This window comes from Marmota marmota, unplaced genomic scaffold (genome assembly GCF_001458135.2).
Source record: "Marmota marmota marmota unplaced genomic scaffold, marMar, whole genome shotgun sequence".
NCBI lineage: Eukaryota > Metazoa > Chordata > Mammalia > Rodentia > Sciuridae > Marmota > Marmota marmota.
Genome location: NW_025999998.1, coordinates 18,785,571 through 18,799,375, shown reverse-complemented (window position 1 = coordinate 18,799,375; position 13,805 = coordinate 18,785,571). Strand labels below are relative to the sequence as shown.

Genomic DNA, 13,805 nt, shown 5'->3' with positions numbered 1-13,805 from the left:
GAGGGGAGAGGTGAGGAGGGGGGAGGGTGGAGGATGGGAAAGGCAGTGGAGCACAACAGACATTAGTATGGCAATATGTAAATCAATGGATGTGTATCTGATGTGATTCTGCAATCTGTGTATGGGGTGAAGGTGGGAGTTCATAACCCACTTGAATCAAAGTGTGGAATATGATATGTCAAGAAATTTGTAATGTTTTGAACAACCCACAATAAAAAATTAAAAAAAAAAAAAAGATTTCTGTTTGATTTTTATTTTTAGAACTTCTATCTCCCTATTGAAGTCATCTTTTGCTTCCTGTGTTTACGTAACTCTTCCTCAAAATAAGTTTTTACTGCCTGTATTTGCTCTCTTATATCATCCTTTAACTCAGAGAACATTTTATTATGTACATCCTGAACTCCTTCTCTGTAATTTCATCTGCTGTGCTGGCCATGGATTCTAATAATGTGTTATCTTGATTTATTTGGGGCACTTTCCTCCTTTGTCTTTTCATGTTGCTTGTGTGTCTTTCCTTCTAGCACTGTGGATCTGAGGCATTTCCGTTTTTACCCTATAAGCTTTTAGTATCCTTGTAGAGTTCCAATCTCTCTCCTTTTGAGGGGAAGGACAATGTTAACAAACCCAATATAAACAAGATATAACCTTAAAACAAACAGTTGCTATTAAAATGTTTACAATTTGTTTACAATGTATAGAAATGGTGAATTCAATTATTATCTATAATATAATCAGCAGGTTTGTAAAAGGGTTTAAAGTTTCTGACAGTGGACAAAGAACTGTGGATGAGGTATAGGATGATTTGTTGAGGAGGCAGGAGGTGAGGATATAGAGTTCTTACATCTTAGGAAGTATGGATGAGAAACCTAAAGAAGAATGTCAGTAGCAGGAGAATGGAGAAGAAGTAATTTAGGGTAGACAAGTAAATGGAAAGACAGTAGAGTACACATATACTGAGAAAAATAAAAAATGTTAAAATAGTAAAAATTGGAGGGGAAAAAAAGAATATACAAGTCAACTATAATATACTATTCAGATGCCCAGTCCTCAAAATCCTAATTCATGCAAAATACTTGCTTTCACATAGGCTGGGGATGTGAGGGTGGGAGAATAGGGAAGGAGAAGGAAAAAAAAAAAATCTCGAAGGAAGAGGCAAGGGTTGTTTTAGCTAGAGATCAGTATCTTTCCTGGTGGTGTCATCTGTTGTTAGCTGGTATTTACACCCTCAGGATGGTGAAGTTAAGCATGGTATCACTATTCTGGGTTAGTGGCTGCTGGGGAGAAGGGGGATTTAGAAACTGGGCACCTGGCCAGCAGTGTTCCAAACTGGGAGTTGCCCCACTAAAGATGGTGATGAAAGTGACCCAAGATGGAGCCAGCTGCTTTCAGTGATGAGGTGTTGGTCGGCTTGGGAGAGGCAGGTGATAGCGTTGGATATGGACAATATGTTCAGAGAGTGTTCTGTGGCATACAGTGTGTAGTTTCAGCTGTCTTCAGAGCCTGTGTGAAGTTCTCCGGTACAGGCATGCTACAGCACGTAGGGGACTATCTCTGTTGCTGCAGAGTCCCAAGATGGAGGCGACCCTGGGAGACCCACATTAGTAGACAGGTGTCCATACGGGAATAGCAGCTGGAGTTCCTGCACGTTGGTAGCTGCTGGGTGTCCTGTGTGGGAGCAGCATCTGGGATTTCTGCTCAGGTGGGTGGCAGAAAGTTCTGTGTGGGTACCCATGCCTATGTTGCCACTCCGGCTCCCAGTAGTCCTGTATGGATGAGTAGTTGGGAGACCTTCTCTGAAGCTGAGGCCTGGAGCCCTGCGCTGGTACAGTGGCTGTGATTCCTGCGCGGGAGCAGGAATATTGCTTGCAGAGAAACATTATTCTCACTACTTAAGTCCCAGGTCACAGAGTGACACAGAATGCTGCCTCCTGCTGGCCCGCCATCTTGGATACCCCCGTCTTTTTTATTTTTTAAGCTGTTGAGATAGGAACTGGCTATGTTGCCCAGGCTGACCTTGAATTTGTTATCTCCTACATCATATTCCATAGTTACTGGGATTAGAGGAGTATGCCACCATGGCTGGCTAGGTCTAACAAGTTTAAAAGTTAGCTATATGCTAGAATAAACACTTAAGAAATATTTTTGTGCATATTTATGAGTATGTATGGTGGTAAGGATCAAATCTAGGGCTTCAAGTGTGCAAGGTAAGTATTCTACCACTGAGCTACACCCTCAGCCCCTACAAATATTATTTATTCATAACACTAATGAGCTATGATTATGAGTAACCTTTATAGATGAACAACTGCAAAAACTATCTCCATCCCTATTTTCCTAAGCTCTTTTCTTAAAATTTTAACTGTTTTGTATTTCTATAATGATTTCTGATGTTAAAAATTTCCCACAATGAACAATGAATCCTCCATGCTTGATTTTCTATATGCCCGTTTTTAGTGACTTTAAACTACTAGTCTTTGAAACATTAGAGTACTTGTACCCCTGACCTACATACATTTTTTATCCAATCAGTTTCAGACAGCCTATTCTATTTGTAGCCTCTTCATAATTTTCATTCTACTTTCCATTATTCCAACACTTAAAGAAAAAAATTAATTTTCTCCTAAAGTCAACATATATATCAAAACATTTTATCAAAATATTCTCTGGGTCTCCATGTAGCAATGAGAGGGCAAAATTTAAAATATACAAACCAAGTAGTAAATGTAATGTTAAAAGGTAACTACTACACTGTAATAGATACTGAAAGAGCAAATGTAAGACTGAGGGAAATAATGTAGTGTGGCCAACTCTTTCTAAACAGACTGCAGGGTGTTATGCAGAAGTGAAAAATTTTGCGGGGCACAGTAGAACAAACCTGTAATTTTAGCAGCTTGGGAGTCTGAGGCAGGAATATCATAAGTTCAAAGCCAGCCTTATCAACTTAGCAAGACCCTGTCTTAAAATAAAAAATAAAAAGGGTAGGGATGTGGGTCAGTGGTTAAGTGTCCCTGGATTTAATTACCTTAAAAAAAAATGAAGAAGAAGTGAAATGTTTCCCAAAAAGAGTTCTGAGAAAAAGACTTGAGTTAGAGAAATATGTGTGGTTAAAGGAAAGTTCAAATAAAGAGTGAAGAAGAGAAAACAGAAGATGATCAATGGTAGGAGACTGTAAATAAGAAAAGGTGGTAGAATGAGTGGTCTAGAAACTGAACAACAAATATTATGTGACAAGAAGGAAGAAAACAGATGATATTAGTAGGTGGATGTAAGATTTATAAAACTGGCAGCAAGAAAAATGAGGGAGTAACTTCTTAAGCGTGAACTTAACTCTTCAAATTCTGTTTTTAAATACATACTCTATATTCTAATGAAATTCAGACTATTAATTATAAGTATACAAAGTCCTTACAATTTCATTCCTGTTTATCTTTGTTTATGCAATTATTTCTACTTCTGTTGCTGTCCGCATCTAATCTCAACATTACTATATTTTTTCTGTTCTTCATGTACCTTCCCCAGAAGTCAATCACTAATCCTTGGTTTTCAACAGTTCCTAGTAACACTTTCAGTAACTCTCTAAAATCCACTTTTTCCTACCTAATATATTTAGAAAATGTATCAATCTCTTAATGGTAACAACCATGTCCAATTTATTTTGGTATATTACAATGTCTCACCCACAACACAACACTTGATAAATATTTATTAATTAAATTTAAGGATAAGTATAGTCAAATTCTATAGAGTAAAATAGCATTTGTTAATTTAAGCCCTCATCTCATAAATATTTAAGTGCACGTACATCTAATCACTGAATTAATGCAAAATTCTTGCTGATTAGTCAATAATAACTCTAATTAGGGAAGATTAAATTTCATTTAATGAAGTATTATTTAGCCTTGAACAAAAGTACAAAGATATTCTTTTCTCTACTACAGAGTCACAAAATATTTGGCAGATATTCTTAAAAACCAGAATGCCATTAACTGTTTTTTAAAAATTTGTTCTAATGAGTTATACATTACTATAGAATGTATTTTTTGACGTATCATACATAAATGGAGTATAATTTTTCATTCTTCTGGTTGTAAATGATGTAGAATTACACTAGTATGTAATCATATATACATATAGGGTAATAATGTCTGATTCCTTCCACAGTACTTCCTGCCCCATACTTCCTCCCCTCCCTTCACTCCCTTCTAATACAAAGTACCTCTATTCTTCCCACCACCACTGTGAATTAGCATCCACATAGTAGAGAAAACATTCAGTCTTTGGTTCTATGGGAATGGCTTATTTTGCTTAGCATGATATTCTCTAGCTCCATCCACTTATCAGCAAATGCCATAATTTCATTCTTCTTTAAGTAATATTCCATTGTGTGTGTGTATATATATATATATATATATATATATACACACACACACACACACACACATACACATATACATACACATATATACCATAATTTCTTTATCCAATCACCTGTTGAAGGGCACCCCTAAGTTGGTTCCATGGTTTGGCTACTATGAATTGAGCTGCTATAAACACTGATGTGGCTACATCACTGTAGTATGCTGATTTTAAGTCCTTTGGGTATATGTTGAGGAGAGGGATAACTAGGTCAAATGGTGGTTCCCTTCCAAGTTTTCTGAGGAATCTCCACACTGCTTTCATAGTGGTTGTACCAATTCACGGCCCCACAAGCAATGTATGAATGTATCTTTTCCCCCACATCCTTGCCAACATTTGTTGCTGCTTGTATGCTTCATGATTTCCATTCTGACTGGAGTGAGATAAAATCTCAGTGTAGTTTTGATTTGCATTTCTCTAATTGCTCAGGGTGTTGAACATTTTTTGTCTATTTGTTGACCGATTGTATTTCTTCTGTGAAGTGTTGGTTCAGCTTCTTAGCCCATTTAGTGATTGTGTTATTTGTTTGTTTTTGGTGTTAAGTTTTTTGAGTTCTTTAATATTCTGGAGACTAATGTTGGTGCATGTAGTAAAGATTTTCTTCCATTCTGTAGGCTCTCTCTTCATGTTGTTGATTGTTTCCTTTGCTGTGAAGAAGCTTTTTAGTCTGATTTCATCCCATTTAAGATTCTTAATTTCACTTCTTGTGCTTCAGGGGTCTTGTTAAGAAAGTCAGTACCTAAGCTGATATGGTGGAGATTTGGACTACTTTTTCTTCTATATTAGGCACAGGGTCTCTGTTCTAGTGCCTACATCCTTGATCCCCTTTAAGTTGATTTTTGTGCAGGGTGAGAGATAGGGGTTTAATTTCATTTTTGCTACATGTGGATTTCTAGTTTTCCCTGCACCATTTGTTGAAGAGGCTATCTTCTCCCCAATGTATGTTTCTGACAACTTTGTCTAGTATAAGATAATTGGATTTATGTGGGTTTGTCTCTGTTTCTTCTATTCTGTACCATTGGTCTAAGTCTCTCTTTTGGTGCCAATGCCTTGCCGTTTTTGTTTTTTTTTTATGATGAATGCCATTAATTATTATTAAATATTATTAAATGGTTTAAAAGTTCTTCATAGAAATTTTTAAACATCTTACAAGTTATTTAAAATTTGTCTTTTAACCAACCCAAAAAACTTTCTAGAACATGTCTGATATTGTAAACAACTATTTTTGCTGTTATTCTCTCAACAATTCTTTCCCTCAGCACTTCTGAATTAAGTAATAAAATGCATGTTAGGGTTTGTAGGTCTATCTATGTGAAAATATGTGCCCGGAACTATTAAGACTGCTTTCTAAGCATTTAGAACACCACCTTAAACTTTCAGGCTTGGATCAGAAAGAACAGAACTAGGGGACAGTTAAAAACCGTAGTATCACCTTTTCCCTTCCCTAGCATTTTTAGAGTGTATTCTGAAATGGCATTTAAATAAACTACAATTCTTAATTTTAGAGAAGGATTATTCTCCAAGAGAATCCATTCTCCACAAAAGAGATTATTTTCAATTGTAAATTAAATAGCCCAAATAATATTTATTTGTTACAATGTTAAATCTACAATTATAAGACTAGCATTATTTTGTTAATTTTTTCTTAAAACATTTATATCAAATTTAATCAAAATATTATAAACATTTAACCATTAATGCATTTACATTACTCTATCCCTAAACAATTAACATAGAAGTGTTTATATTAAAAGATATTTTTTCAAAAGGAATTTCACCAAAATTCTATTATAATAGTTTTGAAAAGTAAAAATCAGGCCACAATATATAAATCTTGGAACCATCAATCATATTCTTAAACATTTGTAAAACTCATGAATATACATGACTATGGTTAAGGTGATCATTCTGCAAGCATGTAATAATTGTATTTACCAGCAAAAACATAAATAATTTTCATGGTACAAATTAATTATACATTAAATAATATTTCTTTTGAAAAGAACCACCTAGGATTCTTGAAACCTAAATAAAATAGATAATCAACAGGATAAATCAGATGAAAATTTAATAAGTTAAAAATAAATATTCACATAGCATCTAAAACTAAAAACTTTATGAAATAGCAACAAAAAAATAAAGAAAAAAATTACCGGTAAGATGCTAATGGTATGTTGAATTCATTTTCAGGTGAAGCAATTCCCAATAAAGTATCTCCTTCATAAACAGAGATTGGAATTGAAAAATGATTTCTAATCTGAGAAAGAAAAATAACTCATCTTTAATATTACTACTATAAGAACCTAAATAATTTTTATATGTCCATATAAAATACAGTAAAACAAAGGTACTATTAGGCAACATTCATCTTGCTCATATAAACTAGAAGAAAACAGAATCATTTATCCTAAAAAATATATGGAAAGGTTCTTAGCACTACAAAAAAAAAAGAAAGAAAAGAAATGAATTTAAAAATAAAACTTTAAACATCTCAAGAGGTGAAAGATAATAATTTCTTCACCTTGAGACAGGGATTAATTTATTTAGAGATATGTTTTTATTTAGGCAGAAACAGAAGAGGAAAATCCACAGAAAAAAAATATATCAATTTATTATTTATATGACAGAAGTGAAAAATGTGACAGGTTGGAAAATGTTAAAATATAGTTAATAAAGAATCTATAATCAGCATACATACAAAAATCTGTGAAATCATTAAGAAAATTGCAATCAAGAAAAATGCAAACAATATAAGCAAAGTGATTTGCAGAAGAGAAAACTTGAATGACCAATAAACAGATGAAAAAATACTCAACTTTCCTAGAAATCAAGATGATGCAAATTATAATCATTAGGTATGTTTTCATACCATAAGGCTAGCAAAAAATCACAAGCCTTATAATATCAACATCTAAAAAGAATGTGAACAGGAACACCTGCACACTGCTGATATAATACAAATTGATAAAAATTATTCAGAAAATAGTTGGGCAAAGAAATAAATATATACCTATTTAAAGACTTAGCAAGTTTTCTCCTGTCATATATCCAGAGAAATATTTACATATATGCACCAAAAAATAGTCATGTTCTCTACAACACTGACCTTACTGATCTTATTAAGAAACAAAGAAACCACCTCATAAATAGTGCAATAATTAAGAAAACTTTCTTGCTGGTGATGTTAGTGTTAGAATTCTTGCCTACCATGTGAAAAGCCCTGGGTCTGAACCTGGCATCACACACACACACACACACACACACACACAAAAGACAAAACAATTTTCTTAGAATTGATTATTTATGCAACAGAATATATTATCATAGATAAAAATAAACATATATATATATATATCTCATATCATCAAATTGGTATTTTCTATAAGAATAAAAAAAGCAAATACAGACTAAGAAGGAAACAAAATAGATGACTTCAACTTTACTCATTTTTTTTAATTTGAAGAAAAAAATTTAAATGTCAACATTTGTTATATTCCATGCTGTGGACAGAGTGGACTATATATAATAACCTTCTCAAAATTAAAAATACAACTGAAAAATCTTCCTAAGGAAAAGATTTGATATCAAATCAGCAATGTTCACTTCAAATAAGAGACAGTAGGTGTAAGTTTTATAATCACATTTTTTGATTACAAATTTTTGAATAAATTTTTCACTCAACTTGCCACTGATGCAAATGAAACCTACTAAGATCTACATGCTTCCAATAGTGCATATTTGGAATGTGAAGTTAGTTACCAAAGTGTGATTTTGCTTTGTTTACCCAGTCAAATTTAGTGTGGAAAAAGTCGGTTGGAAGCAGAGAATAAACTAGTTTTTTAAAACTTGGAAAGAAGACCAAATATCTGGAAAAAGGAATCATAAAAGCTTTCTGCAGCTCTTCCCATTTTTCTCTTCTGTCCTTGGGGACACAGCATCCAGTCCCTCTTGCCTTTCTGCCTTCCACCATCTGATTCCAGGACTACATCTTATTGCTACATCCTCTCAGCAGAAAGGTACAATCTTAGAATCACAGTGTTGAGCAGTTCTCACAAGACACCCAAGCTGGTGCCTCTTGATCCTGGACTTCCCAAGCCTCCAAAGTGTTAGAAATAAATTTCTGTTCTTTGTTTTTTAAAAAAGTATAAGTTTATCCTAAAGTTTTTCACTATACAGCAGCAGAGTAATAGGAGAGGGACATGAACAACTAAGGTAAAAACATCACACACACACACACACACACACACACACACACACACGCACGCACATAATCAAATCCTGGCTCTATTATTAACTAGTTCTGTGAGCTTGACAAATTCTATTTCTCCTGAATACCAAAAGTAATGAATTCATATATGAGAACATTTAATAATACACGAAAACATAACAAAGAAACTCTAAATAATTTCCATCCATAAATATCCAGGGCATAATCCCTGGATATTTTGTTTATCTGTATAAATAACATACTCCCCACACACAAACACACAAAAAACAAACCTGTAAGATACAACGAATGTTCAGTTTTATATATGCTCTTTTAAAATCTCTATTCTTGCTTTTGAAAAAGAATGTTTTAACATATGGATACATCAGATAATATATTGTAGCAATCTTTAATTCTATTTTTCTTTTTCTTCCTTTTTCTTTTACTTTTCTCCTTCCTTCTTTCCTGTCTTCCCTCCTTCCTTCCAAATTCTTTTTCATTTGCAATGGCTCTGTGGAGTACTTAACTAATCCCTCACAGATATGCAGCTTGTCTCTTTTATCAGTATTAAAAAATATGAATAGTAATCTCAATTGGTTTGTCTGTATTGAGGGAAGGTAAGTAAGTAACAATCAACAAAATGTTTTAAGGACCTAATGATATATTTTAGATAAAGTCTATTTAAGGTCATTGCTCTAAAAATTGACTGTCAATGCAAATTTACACATTAAAATAATGGAATATTATTATTAACACTTTAATGTTACCAAATTCATCAGTTTAGGTGAGACAGATAAATTTCATGAATGAAACAGCTCACTTAAAAGTAACAGAAAAGGCTGAAGGTAGAGTTCAGGTGTAGATCGTAAAACATTTGCCCAGCATATGCAAGATCCTGGGTTTGGTTCCTAATACCACCAAAAAAGTAGTAGATAACAAATCAATTGAAACCATAGTTTAAAACTTTCCCACAAGACACACAAAACATTAAAATTCTAGACAAAGATTCTCTGTGAACACAAATTCAAAAATTTTAATCACAATTTTAGAAAACAGTCCAATAATATACTTCATGATCAAATGAGATTTATCCTAGGAATGCAGAGTTGATGAAACATTTTTAAATAAATTTAATCTATCATCTCAACAAAATTTTTAAGATCTTCTCAATAAGCTCAGGAAAAAAGGCAAAAAATAAAATAAAATTGGAAATGATGAAGTAAAAATGTCTTTATTTGCAGAAATTATAATTGTCTAAATCTACACAACTGTTTAAATCTACTAGAATACATGAGTCCAGTAAGGTTGTACAATCTGAGTTAATAGAAAAATAATGTATTTCTAAATGCTAGTAATAGATAACTGAAAATTTAAATTTTAAAAAAAGTCAATTTTATCACATTTTGACAAAAATAAATAACCTGACTAAAATTTAAAGAGAAATAGAAAGAACTTACAATATCCAAAGAACTTCAGAAAAGAACAAAGAGGGACAATTTTTACTACCTGATTTCAAGACTTAGTAATCAAGATGATGTGGTACCAGCATAAAGACAAACAGATTAATGAAAAAGAATACAAAGTTTAGAAATAAACCATCTTATTATGGCCAAATAACTTTTGGCAAGTATCAAGAAAATTTGTTGGGAAAAATATAATCTGAGTTGGAGCAATTGGAAAGTCATTTGGAAAGACTGATCCTCAATCTTTACCTTGCAATGTATACAAAGAATCACTAGAGAGGCTGGGGTTGTAGCTCAGTGGGAAAGCCTTTGCCTAGCATGTGTGAGGCACTGGGTTCAATTATCAGCACCACATAAAAATACATAAATAAAATAAAGTTAATGTGTCCATTCACAACTAAAAAAATATTTTTAAAAAAATCACTCAAAATGGATATATGGGATCTCCATATAATGGATTACTTCTCTGCAACTACATGTAACAACACTATTCACAGAAGTTGATACATATAAAATTTTGTTGAGTGAAAGAAGTTAAATTCTACTCTGTATTCCATTTATATAAAATTCAAGACTATATAATAATGCATATTGAGAACAGATTAGTGGATACGTAGGAATGGGGAAGTTGGGAAAAGGGGAAGTTTTTTTGGTAATAAATGTTTATTACCTTGACTATGATCAAGTTTCATAAGTGTTTTTATACCAAAACTCAATTTAAAATATATGCAGTTTATTGCCAATACCTTGATAAAGCTATATAATTTTTTCTAATTGAAAAGAAAGGATATATATATATATATATATATATATATATATATATATATACACACACACACACACACACACATACATATATATATATAATAAAAACCTAAAGAAAATACTGATGATTTTTCTTACATAATATCTTATAAAGCCATTCTATAAAAAATTTTAAGATATATACTGAACAAATTCTTCTAGTAGTGTGGCACTGATGAGATATTCTCTTTGATATTAACCTACTTCTATTATAGTTTGTATCCATTTAGTAATAATAAGTAAGCATAAAGAATCTCCCCTCCAAATCAATCATTTCATACCTGCACTGGTGAGCGAACTGTTATCTTCTTACTTCCTTCTACTGCATCAATTTGACAAACAATAGATCTTTCAACTCCAGATTCTCTGTGTCTTACAGTGTACAGACATCGTCCTACTTTTGTTAAAGGAATCTTATCAGCAGTCGAGTGGTTAACAGGAGCTAAATTAAATACAGATATTTGAAAGTTTTTACTGTAATTTACTATATATTAATTTTACGTATGGTAAATACCAAAATATCAGATGATGGTCTTAAAATTTTATTTTTTGCTGTTTTGTGATAGGGAGATTGAACCCAAGGGTACTCTACTACTGAGCCACATCCTATTTCTTTTTTATTTTTATGTATTTTTAAATTTGAGATAGGGTCTAAGTTGCCCAAGTTGGCCTCCTGAGTAGCTGGTATTTTAGGTATGTATCACTAGGCCCAGTTTAAACCTTTTAAAAATATCTAAGCAATGATAATTATTATTATAAAATTCAAGAATAGTGATCTCTGAGTTGCTGTCACTAATACCTTGAGACAGACATTGGAAAATACTAATGGAACTGAAATTTTTTAGTTTTCATTTATTTCAACTACTTCTGTAACTTTTTAGCTATATGATTAAACAAAATTTTGTATATACTTACCTAATATATACATGTTGTATTGAGTTGTGAAGTTACTTATTTATATAAATTTCACTCACTTTATTCCCAATCATAGAAATGTTAGTGCAAAAACAAATAGAGCTAAAACTGATCAATCCACTGACAATGCTCTGAAACACCCATTATGCATTATTTCTTAACTAGAAGAATGAGCAATATTTTTGTAGTCTGCTCCCTGTCCCCCAAATTGAATTACCTTTTTCAAATGATGCCCTCTCCTCGATAGCTACATAAATATCAGAGTATCAGAAAGTGGTAAGGGTAAAGATTTGGAACTGTTTTTCATAATGACTAGGTAGTATGATAATTTAAGAATTTTGTATGAATTCAAACTCTTTGAATTCACTAAGCTACAAAACTGGTAGAATATCTAATACTTTATACCACATATGACTAAAACAGTCACCAAATGCCTATGGTTTATAAAAACTGGAAGAGATACAACATTTTTTCCTCCCCACAATAAAGCAGTTAACTAGCCTGCTCTAAATAAATGGAGAACATAAATAAAGTAGATTTGAACAACACATATTTAGTGATGCAAAGTGCTGCAAAGGCAAAAAAAAAAAAAGCCTCAATCTATTAAAAATCCACCACCACCATCCCAACAACACACACACCTACATATATACCATATAGCCTATACACATACACCCTATACACATACACACTACAAATAGGTAAAATGTAATTTTGAATAAAACGTCAAGAAGGAAATTTATCACTTACTAAGAAGAATGAAGAAGAGTTTGCTGCTTAGGCTGGTCATTGCATTAAAATGGTCATTGTCCTTAGTTCGGACATAATCCATACTTAAACTTTGCATATTTTTTAATGTATATGACTTTGCCAGAGGAACATTGAGTACATTAAAAGAATCACTTGGTGAAACAGAGATCGTAAGTCCAAGACAATTTAAAATCATAAATGGTGCTAGATCCCTTACAAAGACAGGTGCAGATCCAGTAGCAGCTTCGGTAAATGCCTAATGAGGAACAGTTTTCTTAAATGAAAATGTGAAGAACTAAATGATAAGCAGAATACATGACAATTAAATTAACAATAAATGTACTCAAAAAAGGGGTCAACTCAGTCCATTATATCAACATTAAAAGTTTCAAATTTTCTTACCTTAACTAAATTACTTAACATTACAAGGCCACATTTGGATAATGTAATGTTTAACTGATCTTTTGAATAGAAACTGATGACAGTTTTATATTCTGGCACTTTGTAGTTTTCTTCTTCAGAATCTGACTCAACAATAGCTTGTTTTGCTTTCTTTTTCATCTAAAATGATAAATTGTGACATATAAAAAAGAATTCACTTCTAGGAACACAACATATTTCATTCTACAAAGTAAAAACAAACTTGAGACAAATCCAATAATATTGTTATTACAAAGGGCAATAAATTCATTCATTCCTAAATTTACTTGGACATGCCATCATTATGAATCAAGAACATTTACCCTGTTTTAGGATTCAAAGACCTACTTGCCATGCATATTCTGACCTAAAAATTACCAAAGGAATTCACTTATCTAAATCCTTCATCTAAAAATATCTCGAAAATTAAATCAAGTGATATAATACATTAACCTGGGCATGCCAGGCTAGCCATTTCTGTTGTTACTTTAAGTGGCTTTATAGCCCCTAAAAATTTGTTTGTAGTTTGACTAGTCACTATTAGGCAGCAAACATGCTGGTAATACTAAAATCTCTGCTTCAGAAGCACTATTTGTCCATCTAAAAGCCCTGATTATCATGATTACATAAATTTACAATATCTTTTAAGCAAAAAAATACACATTTTTCTCTATAAAGTTTTTATGGATAGAAAGATAGATAAGATTGTTAGAAAAATATTCCCTCCAGAAAGTAAAAGAAACCTGGAATAGACCACAACCTAAAAGAACACATAATATAGCGAAGAATGGGGACTGCAGCTAAATTTGCATCCATCTATTCTACTTTGT

The 13,805-nt window shown here is 32.4% G+C and overlaps 1 protein-coding gene across 1 annotated transcript in view; it reads right to left on the bottom strand.

Moving 5' to 3' along the window:
* Vps13a (vacuolar protein sorting 13 homolog A) overlaps positions 1-13,805 on the bottom strand; it is a 236,593-nt gene that overhangs the window by 118,365 nt on the left and 104,423 nt on the right. The window contains 4 exon segments of the mRNA XM_048806784.1: positions 6,570-6,673; positions 11,172-11,332; positions 12,556-12,811; positions 12,958-13,116. Coding sequence (XP_048662741.1) covers positions 6,570-6,673; positions 11,172-11,332; positions 12,556-12,811; positions 12,958-13,116 — 680 coding nt within the window.